This window comes from Lonchura striata, chromosome 9, assembly GCF_046129695.1.
Source record: "Lonchura striata isolate bLonStr1 chromosome 9, bLonStr1.mat, whole genome shotgun sequence".
Lineage (NCBI taxonomy): Eukaryota > Metazoa > Chordata > Aves > Passeriformes > Estrildidae > Lonchura > Lonchura striata.
The window spans coordinates 3129497-3157014 of record NC_134611.1 but is presented as its reverse complement, the minus strand read 5'-3'; the positions used below and the strand labels follow the sequence as shown (position 1 = coordinate 3157014).

At 56.5% G+C, this 27518-nt stretch overlaps 2 protein-coding genes across 5 annotated transcripts in view; one reads left to right on the top strand and one right to left on the bottom strand.

The window, feature by feature from the left end:
* The window catches only part of ASTN1 (astrotactin 1), a 56912-nt gene extending 46029 nt beyond the window's left edge, over positions 1 to 10883 (bottom strand). Inside the window, exon 1 of one of the 2 annotated variants that reach the window (XM_021545972.2) lies at positions 10558 to 10883. In XM_021545972.2, the coding sequence (XP_021401647.1) occupies positions 10558 to 10840 (283 nt within the window). In that variant the 5' untranslated portion in view covers positions 10841 to 10883. The remainder of the gene's footprint in view (positions 1 to 10557) is intronic. The other variant, XM_021545973.3, reaches the window with a different exon arrangement.
* A 3021-nt stretch (positions 10884 to 13904) lies between these two features.
* Positions 13905 to 26964, top strand: BRINP2 (BMP/retinoic acid inducible neural specific 2). 3 transcript variants are annotated; one of them, XM_021545867.2, is made up of 8 exons: positions 13905 to 13980; positions 20471 to 20829; positions 22687 to 22877; positions 23031 to 23221; positions 23526 to 23631; positions 23958 to 24194; positions 24380 to 24602; positions 24917 to 26964. In XM_021545867.2, exons 2-8 carry the CDS (start codon positions 20537 to 20539, stop codon positions 26031 to 26033), a joined length of 2358 nt encoding a protein of 785 aa, XP_021401542.2. In that variant the 5' UTR covers positions 13905 to 13980; positions 20471 to 20536; the 3' UTR covers positions 26034 to 26964. The 3 variants fall into 3 exon arrangements, with proteins under 3 accessions (XP_021401542.2, XP_077641418.1, XP_077641417.1); XM_077785292.1 differs by lacking the exon at positions 13905 to 13980 and having other exon boundaries at positions 17807 to 20814; XM_077785291.1 differs by lacking the exon at positions 13905 to 13980 and having other exon boundaries at positions 17807 to 20829.
* The last annotated feature ends 554 nt before the right edge of the window (positions 26965 to 27518 follow it).

The window sequence follows — 27518 nt, the reverse complement described above, 5'->3', positions numbered from 1 at the left end:
TGGCGTCTCGTGTGGTGGAAAAGTCTCTCCTCCAACCCGAGCTTCCAAAGAAAAACTCCGCAGCCTCTTGTTGTTTGGTCTCAAGACAGTTTATTGCAAGTTATCTAAAAGATTTTCTTCTTGGGATGCTTTGGTTTGCTCACAGCTCAGGCAGAGGCACACACACACCCTGACATCCTCTCTATCTGCTGTCTTCTTCTTCTCTCCCCCTGCCCAGGGCTGCTGCTCTCTTTTATATGATATATTACGTATTACATGTTTACAGTTTTCCCCTAATACCTACTACCTATATTAAATGGTGCTTTTCTACTCTAAACCAATCCATGAGTGCCAACATCACCAAGAACATGGAGGCAAGGAAGAAGAAGGAGGAAGAACAGGATCAGCCCACTTTCCTCCATCTTAAAACTTCTGACCCCCATGTACAAAGTAAAAACCCCCCTGTACAGGTGCTAAACCCCCCTGTACAATACTAAAAAATTTTCCCCTCTACTTTGTAGCTACTTCTACTATACCCTTTGTGACTGCTTGTTCTACCTTCAAAGTTGGTAACTCATTCCATGGCTCAAACTCAAAATCACAGCTGTTTGCAGCTGCCTGCCAGGGTCTAAAATGCTTCTGACCAAGGCCTGGAACCTCTAAAAATGTCTGAGAGACATTTTGAGTTCTCACACTGATCCACACAGGAGCCTCCCTGCCATGCTATGCCCTTCTTGCACTGCCTCCTCCTGCCACCCTCCTCAGGACAAGCCCCCTGCAGCCCATGCTGAGCCACCCATCCCCGTGCTGGAGCCTCAACCCGCAGTGCTTTTCTGCATCCTCAGCCCTCCTGCAGTGCCCTGAGCCCTCCACTCACCCCATCCCCTCCCAAACACTCCATGCATGGACCTATAGAAAGGGTCTTTTAATCCTTAAGCCACCTCTTCTAAAAAAACTACCCTGCTCCTTCCTCTGGGTTGGAGCAGCCCCATGAGAGGAGGGTGTTTGGTGGCTGTGGGGCAGTGGCACGGGAAGTTCCTGCCTGCCAGCCAGGGAAACTGGTTCCCAGCACTGTACCCTCGCTCTCTCGCTCCCCTTGGGATGCCAAATTAATTGCCTTGTCTCCTGGAGCTTTTAGCTGGAGCAAATAAAAGAAAAAGGGGGGTTGCCAAAACCCATAATAAGGTCTACAGTTCCTCTGAGCTACAAGGGCTGCTTTAAATTTCGGGTTTTTTTCTTTCTTTTTTTTTCTTTTTTTTTTTTTTATTTGAAGGAGGTTTCCATGGTAACTGTCTCCCATCACACAAGAGCCTGTCCTGGGGATATTTCGGGGTTGCAAATATCTGCCTTCCCAGGCAGCCACTGTGTTGTGACGGTGACATCGCAGCTGGGTGGTTTTGGCAGCAGAGGAGGGCAGGGGTGCAGGAAGGAGGAAAAGGAGGCACCTCTCCCAAAAATCAGGGTCAAGATCCTGCCTGCACACGTCAGCCAGGCCTCCACCCCGAAGGGCTCTGGCAAACAGGCTGTGGTTTTCCTTGGACCACTGACCTGATTTGGGAAGCACTCACAAGGCAGTACAGCCCTCACGGGGCCAAGCAGATGTGCCATGTCACACTAAGAGCAGTGGCACCTTCTGCCACCCTCTCCTGCCCTTCACCCAGCCCTTAAGAAGAAATTCTTCCCTGTGAGGGTGGGCAGGCCCTGGCACAGGGTGCCCAGAGCAGCTGTGGCTGCCCCTGCATCCCTGGCAGTGTCCAAGGGCAGGCTGGACAGGGCTTGGAGCACCCTGGGATATTGGAAGTTGTCCCTGCCCATGGAACGAGATGAGCATTAAGGTCCCTTCCAACCCAAACCATTCTAAGGTTCTAGGATTCTCCAATTTCTTTCCTCCACCAGGTTAGTTTTCAGCTGGATCAGCTCCCTGCAGGAGCAGAGCCAGCTCTCTGCATCCCCCAAGCTGCTTGCTCTGCTAGGCTCGTTAGTCATCCTAATTACTGAGAAGCCTCAGAGCTGGCCAGAACAGGGGCTGTGTCCCCTCTCACGCCGGGGCTGCAGACCCCAAACCTCTGTGACCCATGAGCCACCACCAGCTAGAGGGTCCCTTACTCAAGGATCCCTTGCTTCCCTTGGATGACAAATGTTCAGATCCCGGTGGATCTCAGGCTCTGCAGGCAGGAACCATGGAGGGAAGGGGCTCAGAGCCCTTCCTCACCCGTCAGCAGCAACCCAGACCCACAGCAGAGCCAAGTGTGGGCTCAGCTCCAGCACATCCCACAGCAGGCTCGAGGAGCCCAGCACGGGTCAGCATCCATCCCAGGATCAGAAACACCAGCCAGCCCACGGAGCAGGGCACGCTCTCCTCTGGGTCATTCCTCAGCAAAAAGCTGTGCTGGGACAGCCAGAACCCAAAAATCAAAAATCAAAAATCAAAAACCTTCCCTTAGCTAGACAAATCTTCCCTTATCTAGGCAAATCCCCCAGCTTGGGGTGAGCCACCAGCCACAGCTGCAGAGATGCCAGAGCCCAGCAATTTGGAAGTAAAAGGACAACCAGTCTTAAATGACAGAGCTGTCATCATCCAGGCACTTCCTTAATCCCACCAGGCAAAAATTCCTTCATTTGAAGGACTGCTCTGCAGCAAGGCTCCAAGAGAGAGGATTTCAGTCTCTGTTGAGCTGGCGAAGCGACCATGAAAAAATAAAACATAATAGAAAATAAAATTAAACTGAATGAAACAGAATAGAATAGCATAGAAGAGCATAAAGTAAAGTAAAATAAAGTAAAACAAAATAAAGTAAAATAAAATAAAGTAAAAATAAAATAAAATATAAATTACTAAAGAAAATAAGATAAAATAAAAATAAAAAATATAAAATATATAATATACAATATACAATATACAATATACAATATACAATATACAATATACAAAATAAAATATAAAATATACAAAATAAAAATAAAATAAAATAAAATATTAAATATTAGATAAAATAAGATAAAATAAAAATATAAAATATTTTTTAAACTATAAAAATAAAATAAAATAAAAAATAAAATAAAATAAAATAAAATAAAATAAAATAAAATAAAATAAAATAAAATAAAATAAAATATGGGATGCAGCCCAGGAGCAAATGCCATTGGAACATGGAGAGGAAGCCAGAGGTGAGACAGTGGCATCAGTATGGCTGCCCAAGGGTCCCCTTCAGCAGTGGAACCACAGCCAATTCCAGGGGTGTAAGACCCATCAGAAATCTTTGGGGGTCTTTGAGGAGTGCCAGCATGGGCGGCCCAGCCCCCAAAACTGGGACAGGTCTCGGGGCAGGAACTGGACCAAGCCTGAGCATCCCTGCCTGGATGTGGGTTGTGGGTTCAGGAAGGGAGAAAAAACAGGGGGCCAGGAGCCCTGCAGCCCCCTTGGCTGAGTCCCTGCCCACCCTGCCAGACCCTGGAAAGGCCGAGCAGCCCCCATCCCACTCCCCCCTGCTTTCTGGGTCAGCCAGATCCCCTCCCAGCCCCGCTGCAGCCAGCTGGATGCATGGTTGCTGTGGCAACGGGTTCCCAGAGATGAAATCCTTATTTCTTACTTTTTCTTCCCTTGGTTAAGGGGGAAAAAAAATATACAAGAGGCCCTGTATATCCCCCGTGGCACGGAAACGCCTGTGTCCAGCAAGAGAGGGGGTCTGCAGAGGGCACAGCGTGGGGACAAGGTGCCCCAAGGTGAGGATGGGGACGTGCACACTGTGCCTCCCTCCTCCATCGCCCCCAGTTTGGCCACAGGGGCCTCCCTGCTCCTCCCTGGGATGCTGTCAGCTTTCCTGCAGCGTTTTCCACCCCGTTTTAAGGTTTTAAGGGCTGGCCCTACTCACAGCTGAGGTGGGTGCTGGGCTCCAGTGCCTGGAAGAGGGAATGTTACCAGGCACGGGGTGTCCCCGGTGCTTCAGTGGCTCTGAGCAGGTCACCTCGCTCCAGGCTCTGCACTGTCACCCTAATTCTTAAGATTTTCTAAAGCCTTCTGAGTTTACATTTTGTTAGAGAACTTTCCCACATGATTTCTACAAATAACATATTGATTTACATTCTTTTACAGAGGTAGAAAAACTTAATGTACTAGTGGTTTGTCCAATGTCTTTGGAGAGGTGACCCATTCACTCTCCAATCCAATGTCACCTTTGAGAAAATATAAAAGGTGGAGTCAGAGAAATAAACCATCTTCTTTACCTTGCAAATAGCAAGTGGCTCACATTGTGCTTTCACGTGTCCTATAGTGACGCTGCACCCCCAGGAAAAGGGATGTGGTTATGCTGCATGGCCAAGAGGAGGGGCTGGAATGGGGTCCCACCAGCAGTTTTCACCCAATTATTAGATGAGCTATTAGACAAGCATGTCCTGCCCCACCAGGTGCTCCAGGGCAGGGCCAGGGTAGGATGTGTCCCTTTCATAGATCCCTCTCTGCTTTGCTGGAAACTCTGGAAGCCCCCAAGCCTTGGGGACAAACATCTCACACAGCAAAACAGACAGCCAGGAGCAGTCTGGGTGCCACAACAATGTTCCACCACCAGCAGCAACCACTCCAGGAGGAGGCAGCAAGAACGTGGCACTCCTGGATTTCCAGCAGGCAAACACCTCAAGCATCCATCTCAAATCCATGGGAACAGGGGCTCAGACCCCAGCCAGCCCAGCTGCGGGCAGCAGGAAGGGATTCAGTGAATCCCACTGCCAGGATGGGTGTTGCTAAGGGGCAGGAGGGCAGCTGAGGTGGGGTGTTTTGGGTTCCCTTCCCCACCAGAGCTGCTGGGACCTCCTGAGGCGAATCCCCCGCTGCCCTGCAAGCCACCCAGCAGGAAGAGGACAGCAGCTGTCCCCTCGCTGGGCCTGCCAGAGCCCAGATCACACCCGCGGGTTTCAGAGCACGCGACAGTGCCCAGGATCAAAGCCAAGTCCAATTAATGGCTCACAATCTTATTAGAGAAATTATTGCAGGATCTTGAGCAAAAGTCCGATATATCCACTCCATTCCATTAGTCAGGCTCATTTAGTAATTCAATCAATCTAAGCACGGCAATTGAGCTCCCCTGGTATCATTTAACTTGGTTATTCTCTAGGTACTTAAGAATTTCTTAATATTTGCTTCATTATTTCACCATAACACCTATTCCCAGGTGCAGGGCTCACGCTGTGGGCCCCATGGTGGAGTCAGCCCTGCTGCAGCCCTCTGCCAGGCTCTGCTCTCATGAGATGGTGACAGATGATGGTGGGGATGGGGCCTCTGGTGGTGCTGCCCCTGGGAATTAAGCCAAGCCAGGGAATGGCACCCCAACACCCCAAGAACTGCTTCCCAGTGAGAACGGAGTGCTGGGACCAAAGAGCTGCCCTGTGTGCCAACAGCTTTGGGACCCCCAGCCAGCATCCAGATGCAGGTGAGAGGAACAATGCTCAATAGGATGCTCTTCTCACTTGACATGGAACTGGAAATAAGTATGGGATAATGCAACCCTGCAGCTCCTTGGCTCCTGCTTCTCTCCTCCAGGGCCTTTTAGGAGCTGGGGGTAGAGGACAGAGTGGGAGGACACAATCTCCAGCAGGCCACAGCAGCAGGGAAGTGTGTGGGACAAGGATGAGAGCTGGCAGGAGTCACATCTGGCCAGAGCCGGGCGTGCGCGCCGGTGGCCGTCACCCCGATCAGCAGCAGCCACATCCCTCCCTGATCTGCCTCACATCCCTACAACCCCCCCACCCCAAATCCTGTTATTAACCCAGGGAAGTAAGGGCCAGAGCCTCCAGAAGTAGAGCCAAGAGCTTAGCTAGGATTTAACCCAAAAAAAATTGATTAGATATTTCGGGGAGATATTCAAGAGCAGTTAAATATGCCCAGCTCATCGGTGCCTTTGAAAAATCTCACCCCTCTAAAAAATTAGAATTGATTTTGTATTTAAAAAGGAATCTATTTAATTTAAAAGTAAGATAATTTGAAATCGTGACAGCTTGTATTAAGGCTGGAGTTTATGATAATCTATTAAACTCATTGAAGTTAAGAACCATCTCCCATCCTCTGCTGCAGAGGCTCCCGGGAGGGCAGTGGGGAGTGGGAAGTGGGGAGATGAGGGGCTGCACTGCCCTAATTCACAGCACACCAATTGGGCTGGAAACCTGCAGAGCCAGAAGCAGCTCCTTCAGCTCCTCCACACTCAGGGAAAAAGAAAACAGCATGCAAAAAACTACCCAGTATTTCAAGATCTTGAAATATCAGGCACCCAGAAAGCACAAGTTCAACTCATCAGCTCTGCTTTCTCATTTCTCAAGTCGATTTTACACTCAAAAAGGTATTTCCAGACTTTACTTTTCAAACATTTATTGCATTACAGAGAAGGCAAAGGAGTCAAAGACTCTGTCTTTGGCGTGGTTTTTAATTGCATCACAAATCTCCCTCGACCCCAAGGGGTCTGAGGAAAGCCAGTATGCTCAGGATGCTCGTAAATACCCCTCTTGCCACTTTATAACCTGCAAAGGATGGGGCCTGAAAAAATTAGCAGCCTGCAGGAGTATGAATCCAGTTAATGACATATCAAATGTGGCTGGATGCTGCCGAGCCAAGCAGTGAGGGAGAAGGGGGTGTGAAGGCGAGCGGACAGGGAATATTGAGCTGCAAATTAGCATTTCTTAATAGCCACCAACCAGCAAAATGCTTCCTCCCTGCAGGAAAAAATACGACTAATGCAACAAACACAAAATGAGATGAAAGGCGACCATTGCAAATGAAGGTTTGCCTGATTTAAAGTGGGATGGAAGCAGGATGAAAGCAGGTGATTCAAAATGCGGAGCGCAGCAAGCGGCCCCATCCCGGCTCCCACACCCTCGGCACTGCCCAAAAATTCAGGAGCTGGGAGAAAACCCAACAGTAAAATGGGGAGATGGTGTTGGAGACCCCTTAGGGATAAACATAAACTAGTGTGGGGTTTATTGGTGAGAGCCCTGAGCTGCTCCTGAGCAAGCACAGGCAGCGAGGCAGCACGTGCGCAGGAAGGCGGCCAGCACAATTAAAACTCGCCCCACTCATTAGCAAAAAGAGCTGCAAAGCAGGGGAAAGCCTTGTCCAAGCACCTCACCTCCTCCTAGGGCAGAAGTCATAACCCCACAGACAGCCCATCTGCTTTTGGAGCAACAGGGGAGCAGACAACAGGTCCCCATGTTTGGGAGATCTGAGCAGCGAAACCCTCACGGCTGTCTCTGGCAGTGGGATGGACACAGCAGGGAGGGTGAGACCCAAAAAAGTGCATGGAAAGCAGGCAGTGAGCACTGCCTCACCCTCCTGTGTAAAGATAAATAGAAAGCTCATCATTAATTCATGTTACTGGAGCTCCCTGTCAGGGGTTATCAGGGGTCAGGAGTCACAGCCATTTTTGGCATGCCCAGTTCAACAACTGCCCCCAGCACTTCAGCTTTACCGAGCACCATACGTGGCTCTCCAAAGATCCCAGCACATCTTTAGTTGGGAGAAAAATCCATGTATCCATCAGTGGGAGGCCTGGTTTGGCCACTGTGGCAGGGAGGTGTTACCGAGGCAGGGGAACAACACATGAAAACTAGCCAAGCTCAAAAGCCCCTGAATTATTTAGGAGGAATTTGAGGGGGACACCAGGACCGGAGGCGGATGGCACCCCACCATCCTTGGGCTCCCTGATCCAGACCCTTCCCCAGCTGCTCCCCTCTCTCATCCCCCTGCTGTAGCCACCGACCTGCACGCTCACACCCTCTTTGAGGGGAAACTGAGGCACGGAGAGACCCCCAAAGGGAGCTGATCTGGAGCACACACGGCAGAGCCACTGCCATGAGCTCTGTGAAGCACTTCCAGCCCAAACCCAGGCCAGCACCTGGGTCTGCTCCAAGCCTGTCAGCCAGGGTGGCAGCTCACCTTCCCTTGGGAACCCCTAGATCTGAAAGCCACCAGAGCAGCAGCAGCAGCTCCTGGTTCAGACACTGAACCAGACCAGGCTCAGGAGTGTGTGGGGATTATCTCCCACTCCAGCACATTATTTATGACACATTCAAACTGAGCCAGGCGGGTGCAATGAACGGGTCTGGTTTTTGCCAGGGATGGTGCAAGAAGCACTGTGTGAAGCCACATTTCTGGGAAGATGCTCCAACACACCCTCCAGTCCCTGCTCAAGGGCTTGTGAGAACACAACAGCCACTCACACCAGCTCCAGGCATCAGCCTGACATAGCCACGTCCCCAGCAAGTGTGCAGGGACAGCACTGGTGCTCTTGAGATTTTTGGGCTGGGGAACCTCCAAATCCAGAGGTTGCAGCCTCTGAGTTGCCAAACCTGGGTCTTGCAAGACTTCTGTGTATTTCAGAGCTTCTGCCATGCAAAAGTAGTGTCCAGGCTAATAGTGGTGGTAGTAGTAGTAGTAATAACAATAACAATAAAAATAATAATAATAAAAACAACAACCCCACACAGTAAAGCAGCACAAAACAGTAACACCCACAGATGGCAAAGTGGCCATGCCAGCTTCAAGGCAAGCCCTTGTCTCACAGGGAGAGGTAACATGGCAATTCCCAGAAGTCACCAAGGAAAACAGGGGTCCCACAAGGTGCCTCCTCCTGCCAGCCCAGCCCCAGCACTCCAGGCAGGAAGACTTGAACTGGGATCACCTTTGTGTCTCCACAACCCAAACCCTGCATGCTAGGGGTTGGCACAGCACCATGAACAGCCATGTTTTTGGGGGATCAGTGTCCCAAGCAGCAATGCCCCAGAGAGCCTGGCCAGCACCAGGACATCAGGGTGCACTGGCACAGGGTTTGTCATCCTTGTATTTGCCTGGCAGCAGAGAGTAGAAGGAGGCATCATCAGTGCAGTGGGAGCTGCCATGGCAGGCAGCTCCTTTCCTGCACTGCCCAGCATGTGGTACCCCACGGATTTGAAAAATCCCCGAGGAAAACCCTCCAGTATGGGCTGGGCTCATGCCCAGGAACCTCCTCCTCATCCCCACCCAGGTGCTCCCTGCTGGCAGCCCCCGAGCTCCCGGGGCCCATCGGGGTCTGGCTCCACAGGATCGGCTCCGAGGGGGCCAGGGGACGAGCACTCAGGTGGCCTTTGGGCCATGGAGGTGGCGGGGGCTGGCAGCATGGCTGCATCCCCCCTGCATCCGCAGCGCTGCTGCCTTGTTGCCACAGCAACGCTGTCCGGGCTCGCCGCAGCATCCCGCAGCATCCCGCAGCACAGGGCTTGCACCGGGAGCCAGGGGGAGAGCCACAGCCCCTCCCACACAGCCCCCGACTGCAGCCAAACAGCCCTGCCTGTCCCCACACCCCCTCCCCACGGCACAGCAGCCCCCCGCTGCCTCTGCCTTTCTCCTGGGAGCAGGGGGATACCTGCCCCAAGCCCACCCAGCAACCACAGCTGGGGGGTCTTGCCACATGGAGGGGTCCACAGGCCATGGAAGTGATGAATTGCTGGGAAAAAAAGCCCAGTCTGGGGTCACCACTATACACAAGGGTGGTACAGAGGGGCAATGTCACATCAAGCAACACATCACTACCACCTTTTTGGTATTTTACCACATTTTGAAACGCCACCAAACAAGAGTGGCGTTTTAAAAACTTCATGGGACACCCAAGGTGCAGCCAGAGAAGCAACAGATGGACAAGGCTTGAAGGAGGTGACACAGCCACTGTGAGGCTGCTAGAAAAGGCATGGTGGCAATTGCCAAGGGTAGGATGTTGTGTGTGGGCAAGGAACTGTCATTCTGCACCAATGTCACCAAAAATGACACATCTCAGGGACTTGTTCCAGGTGGCGAGGAGGGAAGCGGGTCCCTGTACACAAGGGGTGGAGGCCTCACTCTGCATAAACAAAGGAGCAAATTGCTTTTTTTGGGCTTAAGTAGCCCAAGAGATAAGGGCAGATAAGCCCCACCCAATGGATGAAGAGCAGGTGGAACCATCCAGACCATGAATAGGCCAGAGCCTAAAACCTGGGGGCAGAAGGACGGGAGGCAGCACACACAGGCAGGATGGGATATACTGAGCAGCGGAGTATTTTTCCATCAGGCTGCAGCAGAGGTGACTCTCTGCTCAGGGGCAGACAAAAGCAGAAACCCTCACCTCCAGCCGGGCACGCTGCGAGCAGACTGTGGCCTCCTGCCAGCACAAGCCGCCAGTGGCCATTGATCGAGCCGGGGACGAGCCCGTGGATGACAACCTGGCCATGCACCGAGCACCGCGGGCCTGCAGCATCTCCAGCCGCGATGCTGCACCGGGTGAACCCGCACCGGGGTGAGCGGCCCCGGGGCCGAGATGCTGCACCGGGGGTACCGGCCCCGGGGCCGAGATGCTGCACCGGGGTGAGCGGCCCCGGAGCCGAGATGCTGCACCGGGGGTACCGGCCCCGGAGCCGAGATGCTGCACCGGGGTGAGCGGCCCCGGGGCCGAGATGCTGCACCGGGGGTACCGGGACCGAGCCGCCGCAGGGCGCCCGCCCGCCGGTGCGGCAGGGAGGAGCCGCGCCGCCGGGGATGCTCCCGGCGCCGCCGAGGATGCTCCCGGCCCCGCCGCGCTCCCGCAGGCTCACCCAGCACGAAATAGGGCAGCTCCGTGTTCTCCAGGTCATCCACCACCACCATCTCGCCGGGGAAATCGTTGCGGACCGAGAAGAGCAGCTTGGGCTCGGCGGCCGAGGGGCCGTGCATGATGCTGAGGTCGTTCTCCCGCAGGAAGGGCAGCGCCGACACCGTGATGCTCTTCAGTTTGCACTCCAGCTCCTTGGCCGCCGCCTCCGCCGCCGCCTCGGCGGGGCCGCTGCCCGCGGCCAGGCAGCAGCCGGCCAGCAGCGAGCACAGCCCGGCCAAAGCCATCTTGGAGCCCCGCGCCGCGCTCCCGGCGCCGGGCGGGAGGCGGCGGCGAGGGGCGGGGACCGCGCACCGGCGCCTCCCCGTGCGGCGCGGCTCGGCACGGCTCGGCTTCTCCGGCCCCCCGCCTCTCCTTTCCTCCTCTCCCCCCGTTTTCCTCCCCATCCCTGGGCAAGCGGGAGAACCGCGGAGCGACGCGGTGGCGGGAGGGATGCGGGACTGCGCGGCCTCCTTCTGCACGGAGGGCAGCGCGCAGGTACCACCCCCGCCGCGCAGGATACATCGCAGAGCTCCAAAATCCCAGGCTTCGGAAATCCCAGACTTCCAAAACCCCACGAGATATCATGGAACCCAAAACCCCAGAAGAGGTCACTGACCTCCAAAATCCCAGAAGTCACAGACCTCCAAAATAAATCCCAGGAGAAGTCATGGACCCCAAAGTCCCAAGAGAAGTCACAGACCTCCAAAATAAATCCCAGGAGAAGTCATGGACCCCAAAGCTCCAGAAGAAGTCACAGACCTCCAAATCCCTCAAGCCCACGTGAAATATATATCATTGTGTGTATACATACATACATATATATATATGTATATACATATAGAGTGTAAGGCAACCCCAAACCTGCTGGATTTGGATCTTTTTCCCAGACCTGGATGCTTTTTATTTTCACCCTCTTTAAGTGAGCACAAAGCAGCACTGACAGCTGGTCTGACAGCCACACCTTCCTGCAGACACCTGTGGTCCCCACCGCAGCCAAAATCTTCTGATGGAAAATGTTCTTTTCTTCCACTGTGGGGGCAATGCCCAGTCCTGATCCGAGCAGGAATTCATGGCTGTGTGCTGCTGGTGTGGTTTTCCCAGTGGGACTCTCCTGCAGCAGACAGCTCTGGAACAGGGCGTGGAGGCATCGCAGAGCTCCCACACCACAGCTCCTCACCATCTCCTCATGGGAGCATCCATCCCTCCTGGCACCTCCAAAGAAAACCACACACAGCAGATACTTGTGAATTTTTTGTATTTTTTCTTTCACAGAGCTCTCCACCTCTTCTTGTGAGAGTTTCCCTGAATTCCTCCTCCCTCACGTGTGCCAGCTGTGAAGCTTAGCATGCCCCAGAGTGGGCATGGAGGGGAGACAGCACTGTGCCCCACACACCTCAAGCAGTGGGTGCTTTTCCCCAAAGTGATCTGTTTTTTTAACAGCTTGAATTTTTAACTTCCATGACACTTTGGGCAGGGAGAACTATGCTGACCAGAAATTACCCATTTTCAACAACCAGAGAGAAGCACTGAACTAAACCAGTGGGGATGCAGTGGTGTGTGTTTCAGCAGTGCTGTCTCTCTCCAGCACCAACAGGCTCAGGATCAGGAGAAATCAGGAAAAAAAAATGAAAGCAAACAAAAAAAAATCAAATGGGGAAAACTGGAGAAGGAAAATCAGGAAAAAATAAGGAAAAGTGAGCAGCAATGTTTTGTAGGATGCGGGCCTCCTTTTGTGTTCCTTTTGGGGAGCACAGGGAAATGCCGCTGGATGACCCCCACAAGGCTCTTTCACTGATCTTCTTTCACCAGGTGATACAAACTCATTAAAAGGAGCTTTTCCCATTCTGAAAAATAAAAAGAGATTTGCATTATTTAGAGGGTGTCTCCAACAAGGTTCTTTCAAGGTTTGGAAAAGGGATGCACCCCCAGAGCGGTGCCCCTGGAATGCCCCGGAGGCGCGAAGAGGAGCAAGGAAGGGGTTTGGTGGGAGGTGTGAAGAACACAGATGGATAAATAGAGCACATAAAAAAAACCAGCCGAGAACACCAAATCTGGTGTCACTGACGTGTCCTCCACCTGAGGTTGCCCAGAGAACCTGGGAATGTGGATCCCTGCAAGTGTTCGAGCCCAGGATTGTGGGGCTTGGAGCAACCTGGTCTAGCAGAAGGGGTCATTGAATCTCCAGAATCCCTTCCAGCCCCGCCATTCCCGATCCCGCACATCCCGGGCTGATCCCCAGGGTCGCTCCAGCCCCGCCATTCCCGATCCCGCACATCCCGGGCTGATCCCCAGGGTCGCTCCAGCCCCGCCATTCCCGATCCCGCACATCCCGGGGCTCGGGCTGATCCCCAGGGTCGCTCCAGCCCCGCCATTCCCGATCCCGCACATCCCGGGCTGATCCCCAGGGTCGCTCCAGCCCCGCCATTCCCGATCCCGCACATCCCGGGCTGATCCCCAGGGTCGCTCCAGCCCCGCCATTCCCGATCCCGCACATCCCGGGGCTCGGGCTGATCCCCAGGGTCGCTCCAGCCCCGCCATTCCCGATCCCGCACATCCCGGGCTGATCCCCAGGGTCGCTCCAGCCCCGCCATTCCCGATCCCGCACATCCCGGGGCTCGGGCTGATCCCCAGGGTCGCTCCAGCCCCGCCATTCCCGATCCCGCACACCCCGGGCTGATCCCCAGGGTCGCTCCAGCCCCGCCATTCCCGATCCCGCACATCCCGGGGCTCGGGCTGATCCCCAGGGTCGCTCCAGCCCCGCCATTCCCGATCCCGCACATCCCGGGCTGATCACCAGGGTCGCTCCAGCCCCGCCATTCCCGATCCCGCACATCCCGGGCTGATCTCAGGGTCGCTCCAGCCCCGCCATTCCCGATCCCGCACATCCCGGGGCTCGGGCTGATCCCCAGGGTCGCTCCAGCCCCGCCATTCCCGATCCCGCACATCCCGGGGCTCGGGCTGATCCCCAGGGTCGCTCCAGCCCCGCCATTCCCGATCCCGCACATCCCGGGCTGATCTCAGGGTCGCTCCAGCCCCGCCATTCCCGATCCCGCACATCCCGGGGCTCGCTCACCCCGGGTCGGGAGGCGGGAGCGGGGCCCGCGCGCCCCGCCCCGCCCCGCCCCGCCCCACCAATGGGGAGGCGCGGGGCCGGCGGCGGCGGCTCTGATTGGCCGGGCCGGTGCATATATCAGCGCGCGGCGCGGGCCCCGCGGCGGGCGCGGGCAGCGCGGGATGGCGGCGCCGCCGGGGCCCGCCCGGCCGCCCGCACATGGCGCGGCCCGCAGGCGGCGGCGGGGCAGCGCCCGGGGCCGCTGAGCCGCACCGGAGCGACACGCCGGGGACAGGCGGCCGGTGCCCCGCCGGCGCTGCTTTGGAGCCTGGGGTGAGTCTGCGGGGTCGCGGGCAGGAGTTGGGGCGCGGGGTTGGAGCCGGCGTGGGGATGCCCCGGTGACGGGGTGGGGAAGGAGTGCTGCGGGCCAGCGGCGGCCCCGCAAGGGCGGAGATCCCGGGAGCCGACGCCGGCTCGCTCGGTGACCTTGGTCAAGTTGTGTCCCCGCTCCGGGCTCGCTTCGCAGCCTCCCGGGTTCGCTCGGGTGTCGGGGCAGGTACCGAGAGCCACCCCGGAGCGGGGCCCGCCGGTGACGGCGGCTGCGGCCGGCCCGGTGGGACCGGGCGCCTGCGGGATAAACGGGATGCCCGGGATGCTGGGACCCGCTGCTGTGTGCTGAGTGCGCTGCTCGGCGTGAAATGCCGGTGTGAGACACCCCGCGCCCGCAGGGACCGGGGGAGATGCCCCCGCACATTAAAACGCACATTTCTCCGATGAGCCCCGATTATTCAATAGCCTGTGGGGGAATCTCCGTTCCCCGCACCGCAGGGCCCCGCTCCGCCGCCCGGAGCATCGGATCGAGCAGTGGGTGCGTGACCCGTCGGGAGATGTCTGCTCGCCTCGGGCGCTCACCCGGCACAGCTCCGGCAGCCTGACGGTCCCCGCTCCCTTCCCTTCCCTGAGCACTCATCTTTCCAGTGAGAAACAAACCTGCGTGTCCTTAAAGCGCTGGAGAGCATCAGCTCTCGGCGCGGCGATGCCCGGTCCCTCCCCGGGGACCCGGTGCGGCTGCCCTGGAGCGGCGGCGGCGGTCCCGGGGCCGGCGCGCTGAGCCTGGGCGCTGCGGGCCGGGTGGGACCGCCGGCAGATGTCAGTGTCCCCTCTCGTCAGCCGCCAGGAGGGTCCCTGCCAGCCCGGAGTCGCTGCGATGAGGCCCCTGCACTTTTTCCGAAGCGGAGCTGCCTTTTTTGGCCGTTCAGCGACAGTTTGGAGACCTGGGGAGCAGCAGGGTGCTGGAGAGGGGAGTGGCCCCACTCTGCCACCCCGGAGGAGAGCTCCCTCTCTGCCCAACACCACCGTATTATTTATCCTGTGCTGCTAACGTTGAGCTACACTTGTGCATCGCTGCCTGTCCGTGACACTTGTCACTCGTGTGAAGGCAAGGCAGGGAAGGGGAGCGGTGTTCCTCGCCTTGCACTGCCCCCAGCTCCTGCATGAGGATGGTACTGGGCTTGCAGATCTGTCAGGAGGAAGGAGCCATCCTCCCCGGGGAGGAGGCTGCAGGGCTGCTCTCTTTCCCTGGCCCCTTGTGCGCAGGGTTGCTCTTTATCCCCATCTCCTCATGAGCAGGTCTGCTCTTCCCTTGTCCTAAAGATCCATCTGCAGGGATTCTTCAGTCTCAGAGCTCAGTGCAAGGTGGGGAAGCCGGAGCTGCTGTTGCCGTCACCGTGCTGGGGGAGGGAAATTGTATTTTGCACATTTATTTGCTTTATTTAAGCGGCTTTTTGCCTGTAGGTGTGAAAGTCTCGGGTGTGCAAAGCCAGAGGGCAGAACACATGGCACTGGTGCGACTCTGCACGCAGCTGCCATCTCCCCTGACAGCGGCCCAGGCTTCAACTCATTTGATGTCTTATGCAAATCCTGGGCTCCCTGAGTCCTGGGATTTTCTGTTATTTTCCTTTACTCTCATCTTCAAGTGCCTCGCTCTTGAGGATGTGAAGAAAAGCTAATAAAAGGAACCCAAGTCACCGAGTCCTACAGGTTTTCCAGCTGGTCTCGTGAGCTGACAGGAGGGCAGTGGCTTGGAGTCCCTCGGCTCTGGCGACTGACCAGGCTGCAGAGGGTGGTCAGCGGGAGCCCAGCGAGAATCCTTTCACAGCCAGGGCCGTGTCCTCAGCAGCGAGGCTCGGCGTGGCTGTCCCCACGCTCGCCGCCCGGAGCCGTGTGGCCGAGGCCGGCTGCCAGGTGGCTGCCAGCACCCCGCCGTGCCCGCTTTGCCAGCGATTACCGCGCTGCTGTCGCTCCGGCGGGGCCAGCTTCGCTCTCTTAATTAGCCCGGCAGATCAATGAGGCCCTGGCGCTTCCTCGGGAGCCTGCGGATGCCAGCCCGGCGCTGCAGCTCCCCGCAAGCCACAGTCCAGCCAGGGCACAGGAGACAGGGCTGGCTGTAGGGCAGGTGCGTTTCACAAGCCCCAGGTGAGGCCGGTGGCTCCGGAGCAATGGGAGCATCCTGCTCAAATTGAACCCTTTAGGATTGTTGGTCCCGAGGTGTGCAAGCAGCAGAGCAAGAGGTGGCCTGGGCGCCTGCATGAATTCACAGATGGACACGGCTCAGCTGAGTCAATCCACTTCAGGAGCTAAACTGCACTTAGCCTTTGCCCAGGCTCTTTTAAGTGGCCTTAATTTGATAAAGCTTTTCCATTCTTAATGAGAAGGTGACTCAGTCGCTGGGTTTGATGTTTGTTCCCACTAAAAGGTGTCCCCAGGGAGCTGGAGCCCCCTCCCCATCGCTCCTGCACAGGTGCCCCTTTGCTCCCACTGTGCCCCAGGGACCAGCCCCTGTGACTGAGCAATGCCACAGCCCTCCCACCAAAGGTATCATGTACCCACCATGGGCAGTGGGGTTTGCTTTGGCTCTGGGCTTCAGCTCAGCATGCACAGAGTCCATCTGGAATCTTCCTGTGCTTCCCAACAGCACCTGGCAAATACCACTGCCCCTCTCCCCACTGCGTGCTTCCCAGTTTCTGTATCTCGAGATCTGCTCCTGCATCATGAAAGGGCACAAATCAATGTTAATGTCCCTAACAATTAGCTAACATCTTAATTATCGAACCCAGGCTGATTAGTGGTGGAGCACGTGGCTCTGGAGCTGCCGTCAGCATGGAAGTGAGCAGGACCTCTGCATAACTCTGAGGTTATGCTGAGGGTGTTGCTGCTGTTGCTGTCTGCTCCAAGGGCAGCAGAGGGAGGCTTTTGCAACCCACCTGAGCATCCCCATCTCACATGCCTCCCTCAGCTTTTCAAGCCATTTTGGATGAGGGCACCACTGCAGAAGTGACCCCACTGCCATCCCCAGGGTGGGAGGTGTCTCTAGAAATTGCCACAAGCTCTTTGTAAGACGGAGCTCACGAGGTGTGACAGTGTGGGCCGTGCATCAGCCATCACTGGAGGAGCACCGGGGTGTTCCTCCCTGGTTCTTGCCATGGGGACACAGTGGGCTGCAAGAAGCTCAGGAGGACTTGGCCCTGAAAGAGGTTGTGCAGGAAAATCTGCCAGAAATATTTGCTTTGGTACTCATCTTCCATTGCTTTGGGGTTTTTATAGAAGGGGGAAGAGGAGAAAAAAAATTAGCAAGTTGGAAGTTTTCCAACTTTTGTGATGCAAAACCCTAAATCAAAAGGAAGAAGAAAAAAAGAGTTGTCAGATGCTTCTCATCAGATCTTCATTTTTTTGGATCAAGGAAAAGTGATTAGAAAGTTATTTCCAGCTCTAGTAGTAAGGTCAAGGGGGTTACTTGTTTTTAAAGAGCTTTACTCTCCCCAGCATCCCAGGAGGATCCCGGTGTGAGCATGCACAGGTGCACCCCAAAAAGCATTGCCCCAACCCCACAGAGCAGCAGTGCAGCCCCCCTTCCCCTCAAATCAGAGCCAGTCCCCCCCCCCAGCTGTAGGGATAAGGCCTATACAGAACTCTGGCAATATCTGCACATATTTATTTTCTGTAACTCCTGGTCGATAGGAGGAGATAAACGATCCCAGCTGACAGGGGTGCAGGAAAGCTGCTCTGTGGGGATAAGCTGCTGCACAGCTCAGTGCAGCCCCCACACCGGCCTTCCTTGCCCGTTCCTGCCTGACTTGGGATTCCAGTTCCTGTTGGCAAGGATGCTGGCGTGCGTCACCACCCGTCCCCAAGCTGGAGCCTCCCTCGGAGGTGCCGGCACACGCGGTGTAAATAAGAGGGACGTGTGAATAAAAGCTCACTTAGCAAGGCTGGAAACTTTGCTTCATGCCAGGAGGGAATCTTCACTGGTTTTGTACCGGTTTGCCCCGGCCAAGTGCTGCAAATATCAAATCCTATTTTTATTGCTCTGTGGTAAAACATGAAGTAGCCACAGGGAAACATGCCATGCTCAGCTCTCAGATCTCACAATGAGCTCCCCAGGGAAGGTGTCAGAGCAGGCTGAGATGGTTTCTAGCTGGTCTAGGGACCACAGCCTAAGAGAAAAGTGGCCAAAGTGGGCTTATCCATAATATCCGTCCCCATGACGGTGAGCCAGATGTTTGCTGCCTTTGCTGTGGTGGGAGAGGGGATTTGGAGGGGAAGGACAGTGTGAGAAGCTCCTCCTGGTGAAGGCACATGGAGATGCCCCCCAGGGTGGTAATGGCAATGGCAAGGGGCTGGTTAGTGGTGGTGGAAGCATTTAACATCTAGGATGGTTTGATGGAAAAGACAGTGCTCTGCCTGGTGTGTCCCACCCCCAAAAAATGTGCTTTGAATCTAAGGAAGGATACTCCCATGTCCTCCTGATTTAGACCAGGAAAGCCTCAGGGAGGGTGCTGCAAAACCATCCCTACCAGTCTGTGGTGGTGTGAAGTGGTGATGGATGAGGCACTTGTGGAAAAGCATCTCCTTTCACCACCTAAAATCCCTTTGAACATTGCCTGTAAAACCCAAGCTGGTACAGATCTGTGTGGAGGGAGGGGGGAGAGGGACACAACAGGGAGCAGCCCCTGCCCAGCCCCACCTCAGCTGGAGGTGGGTCAGGAGCAACTCAAAACCCATGGATGATGATGGGGGATGAAGAGAGAGGGTGTGCCAAGCCTGTTTGTGAGGCAACAGGCAGAGTCCCGGTGCACCAGATATTTAAACAAGGTGTTTTGCTGTCACAGCCATATTTAATGCTACAAGCAGCGTGTTTCCATGGGCAGGGTTTAGAAAGATGCCGTTCAAGGATGCTTTTCCCTCCCTTGGCTTCTCAGCTGAGATCAGAGTGTTGCTTTCCTCCTTGCTGTGTGGGAAAGGGATCAAATCACCAAGGGTTTAGCTTGTGGTCAGTATCTAAACCATCCATGAGGTTTCCTGGCAGACGCTGGCTCCCACCATTCTCCCCTGGACACAGCAGCTGCTCCTGGGTCAGCGCAGCAGCAGGACCCGTGGCTGCAGGCAGCATGGACCTGGGGGGGTTTAATCTCGAGCTTTGAGGATGCCTTTGGTCCCCAGGCCACATCAATTTTTAATTGTACCAGCAGATAGTCCTGGGGAGGGGAGCAAAGTGCAGGTCTGCTTCAGGCAGACTCTGCACCCCATCTGCCTGCTTCCCCTCGGCCCAGCTTTGATTGCAGGCAGGGAGGATTAGGGGCAGCCAAATGCCTCGGCTGCTCAGCCAGCACCCACACATGGCAGCACACAAGCAGCTCTGTGAGCCCCTGCCATCGGGTCCTGCCACCTTTTGGGGGTGACAGAGGCCCTCTCCAACACTTGAGGCACAGAGTGAGGAAACCAGCCTGGCAATGGGACAGGTTTGGGCCAGGATTTGGTCACACTGAGGCGTGGGGGACTCCACGTGCCAGGGGCAGGAGGCAGTGACTGGGCTGTCATGTGGCTGCCTGCCAGGCTGGGAGAAACCAGGGTGACACGTGAAAAAGAGTGTGGGGGAGCAAAAACCCTGCCTGCTGCTCCTGCCCTGGCACCCCAGCCTGCTGATGCGAAAGTCTCAGCTTTTGTTTAAAATTCACAGGGCCCCAGCCTCGAGGGCTGAGCGAGAAGCTGAGAAAGTGTAATCAAAGGGCACCCTTAAGGTTTTAAAAATAGAAGAGAGGGAGAAAAAAATTGAAAAAAACCCGTATTATTACATGTTCAAGCATGATGATTCATCCAGCATAGCCCTGTTTGGGAGAATGCAGGGTTGGTGTGTGCTCAGCAGGGATGGGCATTTGGGCTCCAGCTGCCTTCCTGGAGCAAAAACCATCTTCTGTGGCAGTACTGCAGCAATGGGGTCTCTGGTTTGAGGCAAACAGCTCTTGTTGCCTCACAGCACACCTGGCCTTGGCCCAACCTTGCAGATCACTTTCATTGGCAAATTCAGGCTCTGGCGTTGTGGTTGCTGCTGCCAGAAAAGCTCCATCTTTACTTTGCACTCAAAACACTTCTTCCATCAGCCTAGCCAGCCTTGGAGTGGACATCCATCCATCCGTCCATCCACCACACATGATCCAGTCCATACCTGGAGAAGCTCATTTTTCCAGTTCCCCTTGATTATAATTTTTAGCTCTACCTGAAATGTGCTTCACATGCTCATGACATGCATCCCCACAATGCAGGGTGCAGGGCACCCCACAGCAGCAAGCTGGGCTCAACAGGCTGATGCACAGCAGAGAAAAACATAAAGAAAAAGGCAAAAATGCCTCAAACATCCATCAGCAGGAATTCAATGAGCTTCAGCAGCACCTCCAACACCATAAACTCTGATCTCCGTGCCTGACGGAGCGCAGCTTTCCCGTGTCAGCACGCCAGAGCTTGCTCCTGGTTTGTGTTTTCCGTGCAGGACGGGGCTGTCCCGGAGGATTGCGGCGGGGTGAGAGAATGAAGGAGCCGGCCGGGCAGCAGCAGGATGGGGCGGCAGGAGCTGCCCCGCGCTGACGGGCCCCTGCCGATGCTCCCGCTGGCGCTGCTGGCCCTGAGCGCCTGCTGCCGCTGGGGAGCGGCCGGGGGGGCGGGCAGCGTGCCCCAGGGCCATGCAGCCCCTGCGACCCCCTCCTCCTCCTCCTCATCCTCCTCTCCCTCCGCCCGCCCGCCCCTGGACTGGCTCCTCACCGACCGCGGGCCCTTCTACCGAGCTCAGGAGTACGTGGACTTCGTGGAGCGCTACCGGCAGGGTTTCACCACCAGGTACAGGATCTACAGGTGAGAGGCCATGGGAGGCTGTCCATTGGGACGTGGCTGGGTGGATGCGAGATGCTGTTTTTCCAGGGAATGTAATAGCAGCCCCGCTCCCAGGATGCTCATGTGTGGCCAGGCTGGGCTCCAGGCAGGATTTGCCCTAAGGTGGGAGGGATTTGGTGCACAGGTTGAGATGGAATTGGCCCTTATGGCAGGAGGCACAGAGCCCACTGGGCTGGATGGGTCTCATGTGTACTCCGGTCCCTTTGGACATCCTCCACTTACCCATCTCCTGCCCTGAGATGGAAACTGGGGACAGCAGAAGGGGCAATGTGCACGTGGTGTCCACCTTCCAGGCCCTTTGGACAAAGATGCTCTTTTGTCTTTTTTCTGTGCACAAAGATGTCTCTGTGCCAAATTACTGCCTAGAGTGGCAGTCCTCTGGGGCTGGGGTTCTGCTGGGGCTCGAGAAAAGCCACCCTGACTGACCCCATGACATGTCCCCAGTGCCATCAGCCCATGGACTGCTATGGGGTGCTACATACATGGGGGCTGAGGCTGGAGGGGGTTTCTTGCCAGCAGAGAACCAGGTTTGGCAGCAGTGGGGTCCACTCACCACAGCAAAGGACCACCCCGTGACAGCCTCTGTGGGAAACCCACTCTATTCCACCGCCTCCTGGACCTAACTGGGGCTGCTACCTCTGGCTAATGAGGTATCAGCCCCAATTTTCCCTTCCACTCCCCACTGGTGCTGAGCCCTGGGGGCTTCCAACAGCGAGGCAAAGCCTGACCACAGCCTCTTGGGAGTGCTGACGTGGGCACCAGGATTGCAGCCCTGTTATGCAGCCCAGCACCCCCAGGGAGCTCCTCTCCTCTTTCTGTGTGCTGAGGCTGCCACGCCGAGGGACCTGCGTCCTCCAGGGATGCTGCTGGTGACGGTGGTGGGACAGGAAGGAGCAGCCAGAGGGACAGCAGCTGGCTCACACCTCCCCAGGGGCAGAGAACCTGCCATCAGCCTTCGGGGCTTGTTTGCCTCGGGGATGGAAGTGGGAATTGGCACCTCAGCCCTGAGGGAAAGTGTGTGTGCAAGGGGAGAAGCAGCATCCTCCCTGTCTCATCCTCAGCTCTGCTACTGACCCCTGCATCCCATCTTCTGGGCCCAAAAGTCATGGTGGGAGGCAGCCTGTCATCTGCCAAGCCCAGCAGCTGCTGCTTTGCACCCATCCACTGCTCCCCCCTTCTCCCTCCCTCTCCCTCTTTTCCCAGCCAGCCCTGGTAAAACTGTCTGAAAGGCACTGCCTGGTTCTAATTAGAGCAAAATGCCAAAGATTAGGCTGAAATTTGCTGCCAGGTGTTTATGAGGCTGTGGGGTTTTGGAGGCAGTGACAGGCCGGGTGGCACATTCACAGCATCTGGGGCTCTGAGGGGACCCACCACATCCCAACACCTCCAGCTGCCCACAAAATGCTGCTGATATTTAAAACCATGATACCCCCAGATGCTGGATTTTCACTTGGACCCGTAGGCATAGGGCTGGAGGAGGGATGAGATGCAGCCAGCCCAAGGGGCTGGAAGAGGGTCCAGCCCTGCCCTGGGCTGTGATTAATGCCTTCTGGAGGTGCTGGATTAATCAATATCAGGCATCTCTGCTGCTTGTAGCTCTTTATCACCATCAATGGCTTAGGGAGGGACGGTGCTTTTGTCCTGGCTGGATCCATAGCTGGCAGCAGGTCCTTCACTTCCAGTGGGGAGGTCAGGGTGATTCTAACCAGAGTTTTCTACCTGTCCTGAGCTGGAAATTGGGGACATAAAGGATAGAATGCATGTGCCACGGCCAGACCCACTTCACGCCCTCTCCCCACTGCTGCTCTCGTCCCACAGAGAGTTTGCCCGTTGGAAGGTGAATAATTTGGCCTTGGAGAGGAAAGATTTCTTCAGCCTTCCGCTTCCCCTGGCCCCCGAATTCATCCGCAACATCCGACTGCTGGGGCGCCGGCCCAGCCCGCAGCAGATCACCGACAGCCTCATCAAGAAGTACGGGACACATTTCCTGCTGGCTGCCACGCTGGGAGGTGAGTCCGGGCGCTCAGCCCTGCTCGGCCCCTGGCACAAGGACTGTGCCAAGGGGGGAGAGCGGGGAAAGAAGCGCTGCAGGAGGAACGTGCCCAAGAAAGGGAACGGGGGGGAGCCCGGCAGCCTTCTGAAAGTCTCGCATGTCCCCCCAGGAGAGGAGTCGCTGACCATTTTCGTGGACAAGCGCAAGCTGAGCCGGAGGGCAGAGCCCGCGGCGGGGGCTGGGAACAGCTCGGGGGTGTCGCTGGAGACCCTGCACCAGCTGGCAGCCTCCTACTTCATCGACCGGGAGAGCACCCTGCGCCGCCTGCACCACATCCAGATCGCCACGGCCGCCATCAAGGTGGGCGAGGGGGGCCGGCACCCGCGGGGACCTAGAACAGCATCACCCAGCCAGCAGAGAGCGGGGAAAGTTGACGCGTTCCCATTATTTATGGGAAATTGGGTACGCTAATAAAGGCACATTTTTCAGCGGGCCGCCGCCTGTCAACGAGCTAATTAGCAGATAATTAGTTCTCCTCTCCGACCACCGCCCTGCTATGAGGAGTGGGGCTTGGCCAGCGGGTCCGGGATTATCTGCAGCACTCTCAGTGTCTCACCCTGTGTCCCCTCCTGTATCCCTGACCACCTCCGTGTGCCCACCTTAGGTGACAGAAACACGGACAGGGCCGCTCGGCTGCAGCAACTATGACAACCTGGACTCGGTGAGCTCTGTCCTGGTGCAGAGCCCTGAGAACAAAGTGCAGCTCCAAGGTAGGGCTGGGCTCGTGGGGATGTGAGGGCGGACGAGTGCTGCCATGGGATGCTTGTGGGTGCACGGGGAGGATGCTGGCATGAGATGCTGCTTCTAATTTCGGGGCTGGGGAGGAGAGGGGAGGAAACTAATGAAAGCTGGGCAGGATGAGGTTGTTGCTCGTCTGCCAAGAGGAGCCGAGATCGATGCGGAGCCCAGACAAGCGGCTCCACAGCAAATTGATATGATAATCGCGCGAGGGTGGGAGCCCGGGGAGGGGGAGGTTCGTGCCCTCCTCTCGCCCGGCCGGTGTCTGAGGGGCTCCGTGCCTGCCCCGCTGCTCTAGGGCTGCAGACGGTGCTGCCCTCCTACCTGCGGGAGCGGTTCGTGGCGGCCGCCCTCAGCTACATCGCCTGCGGCTCCGCCGGGGAGCTGCTGTGCCGCCGGAGCGACTGCCGCTGCCAGTGCCAGCCCGCCTTCCCCCGCTGCAACTGCCCCGAGGCCGACGTGCAGGCGCTGGAGAGCAGCCTGGCCCAGCTCGGCCGAGCCTGGGAGAGCCACCACAGCCAGTTCGAGGAGTCGGGTGAGCCTGGGGACACCCCACCAAGCATCTCCTTCCCCTTCGAGCAGCCCAGGCTGGTGCTGGCTCTCCAGGGTGGTCTTCTCAGCATGAAGAGCTCAGAGCTTGGGTGGAGGGTGGTTGCTTTCAGCTCCACCTTCCCTGCCTGCTCTCCAGAGTCCGCTGACGCTGTCTCCTTCTCCCCACAGAGGAGTTTCAGGCCCTGGTGAAAAGACTCCCCACGGACCGTTTCCTGAACAGGACGGCCATCTCCCACTTCTGGACCATGGATCTGGATGTCCAGCATCGCTACCAACAGCTGGGCACCAGCCTGAAGCTGCTCTCCAGGAAGACCTACCGACTCATCCGGCGGCTCTTCAACCTCAGCAAGCGCTGCCTCCGCCAGCCTCGCTTCAAGCTGCCGAAGGAGAGGTAGGGTGCCATGGCAGACCCTGCTGGGGACACTGCCCCGTGCCCCAGGGGTGGCTCACAGCCAGGGGCTGCCTCCCTGGGGCTGCAGCTGGAGAAGCTCCCACCTAGGAGGGGGTGAGCAGGCAGCAGGAGTGGCTGTGGCCCTGAGAGATCAGGTCCAAACCTGAAGGTGAAAAATAGGGCTTGGTTCATGGGGGGCCACCAGCAGAGCAGAAAACAAACACGAGGTGGGCAGCTCTTCCATCCTTAGGGAAGGTCAGTCGCATCCCAAAAGGTGCCATCTAAGCCTCTGTTCTGTGTTTCCTCTGCACCAGGTCCCTCCCTTACTGGTGGAGCCGTGCACAGTCGCTCCTGTACTGCAGCGAGACCACCGTGCCTGGGACCTTCCTGGAAGAAAGCCACAGCTGTACCTGTCCCTCCGAGCAGCCCTCCTGCCAGGGGTCCATACCGTGTGCCTTGGGCGAGGGGCCAGCCTGTGCCAGCTGTGACCAGGACAACAGCACCCGCTGCGGGACCTGCAACCACGGCTACGTGCTCGCCCAGGGCTTCTGCCGCCCTGAGGTGGCCGACTCGCTGGAGCACTACCTGGGGCTGGAGACCGACCTGCAGGACTTGGAGCTCAAGTACCTGCTGCAGAAACGGGACAGCCGCATCGAGGTGCACTCCATCTTCATCAGCAACGACATGCGCCTGGGCAGCTGGTTCGACCCCTCCTGGAGGAAGCGCATGCTCTTGACCCTGAAGAGCAACAAGTACAAGCCCGGGCTGGTTCACGTCATGCTGGCCCTCTCTCTGCAGATCTGCCTCACCAAGAACAGCACCCTGGAGCCCGTCATGGCCATCTATGTTAACCCCTTTGGGGGAAGCCACTCAGAGAGCTGGTTCATGCCTGTCAATGAGGGCAGCTTCCCAGACTGGGAAAGGACTACCGTAGATGCCTCTGCCCAGTGCCAAAACTGGACAATCACCTTGGGCAACAAGTGGAAGACCTTCTTTGAAACGGTCCACGTCTACTTGCGGAGCCGCATCAAGTCTCTGGATGACAGCTCCAATGAGACAATCTACTATGAGCCCTTGGAGATGTCAGATCCCTCCAAGAACCTGGGCTACATGAAAATCAACAGTTTGCAAGTCTTTGGCTACAGCCTGCCCTTTGAGCCAGACGCTATCCGTGACCTGATCCTCCAGCTGGACTACCCCTACACCCAGGGCTCCCAGGACTCAGCCATGCTCCAGCTGCTGGAGATCAGGGACAGGGTGAACAGGCTCTCACCCCCTGGCAAAATCCGCCTCGACCTCTTCACTTGCTTGCTCCGGCACCGGCTCAAGCTGGCCAACAACGAGGTGGCGAGGATCCAGTCCTCCCTGAGAGCCTTCAGCGCCAGGCTGCCCAACACGCTGGAGCAGGAGACGGGCAAGCTGTGCAGCTAACGGCCGGGAGCGCTCGGACCTCGGCACCAGCGGGCCGGGAGGAAGGACTTCCTGGGGAGGAGAGAGAAAGGACCACCCTAAACATTTAAATCAAGGCCTTACCTTAGTGCCAACTGCGTGCTTCCATGGTACACCCAGCAACTGGCCAAAGAGACACAGGGCTCCAGCGGATGGAGGATGCCAGTGGGACTGAGGAGGAGGGACGGCTCATGCAGCGCAGACCGGCTCCGAGTGTGGGGACAATGCCACTGTGGCCACCACGGAGGTGGCTGGGGAGGTGTGCCAATGGCCCAGGGGAGTGTGGCGTGGCCAGAGGCAGCTGCTGGTCCCGCCAGAGCAGGTGCTTAACCCACCGTGAGGATCCCCCAGGGGCGGCCTCCTCGCCACCCCAACTTTTGTAATCTTTTTAAGAGGTTTCTACTGGCACCTTTGCATCCCCCATGATCCATCCTGCAGCCGTACCCCCGCACACGGTGCTGCTGGGGGTCCACAGCACAGGCCCTGGAGACCCAGCAGGTCTCTCCTGGGGTCTCTCCACGAGCAGCTCGTGTCTGCTGCGGTGCCAAGGCACCGTCTCACCCCTTGCCTGGGAAGGACCTGTCACCGACACCGGCAGAGACCTCTGGGCCACAGTTCCCTACAAAACAAAAAAACCAACAAAACAAAAAAACCCTAATGCAAAAGAAAGAAAAAGAAAATGTTTTATTTATGTATTTATTTATTTGGTTTGTTTGAGACAGGTTTTTTTAAGCCTATTCATTTGAGGAGTGTCATTTCTTGTCAGTGGCTCCAGCCAAGAGACATCTTAGTAAAATGTATCTGTTTAATATATTTTTTAAAAAATGCCTTTTTTGAGCAAAAGAGCAACCAAAACCAACTGAGATTAAAAAAAAAAGAAAAGAAAAGAACAGAACAGTTACTGTCATCCCTAGCCCTGGCTTTTCCCGTGCTGTGTGGCTCCCCTCCCTCCCTCCTTCCCGGTGCTGCTGCCGCTGCTGTGCTGGGTGCCTGACAGGAATACCAAGCAGTGGAGCTGCTCGGCTGTCAGATGGGAATGCCGGGTACCCAGACAAGCAGAGCTCACTGCTCCAGTGCCTGCCCTCATTCCTTGGCCAAGGATGAGGCAGAGAGAGGAAGGAGCCCGACCCTCTGACCACAGGAATCCCCCAGGGAGGGCGTGCAGACAGAGGGGATGGTGCAGGGAAGGGAGAGGGGTGGGAAAAGTGTATCAGTGTGCAGATCTGAGGCTGCTTTCTGATCCTCCACAGCTGGCAAAACTTGTCTGCTTGGATGCTGCAAAGGCGGTGGAAACCCAAACTCATCCATCCTGCTTCTGTCACCCACCTCTCCTCCATCCTCGGGCTGGGCAGATAAAGAGATAAGCAGTAGGAAAATAACACCAGGAGAGATAAAGAGACAGACAAGAGGAAAATAAAATGGGGATAGATAAACCATACTTGCTATTTATATTCCCTGTCTAATCTA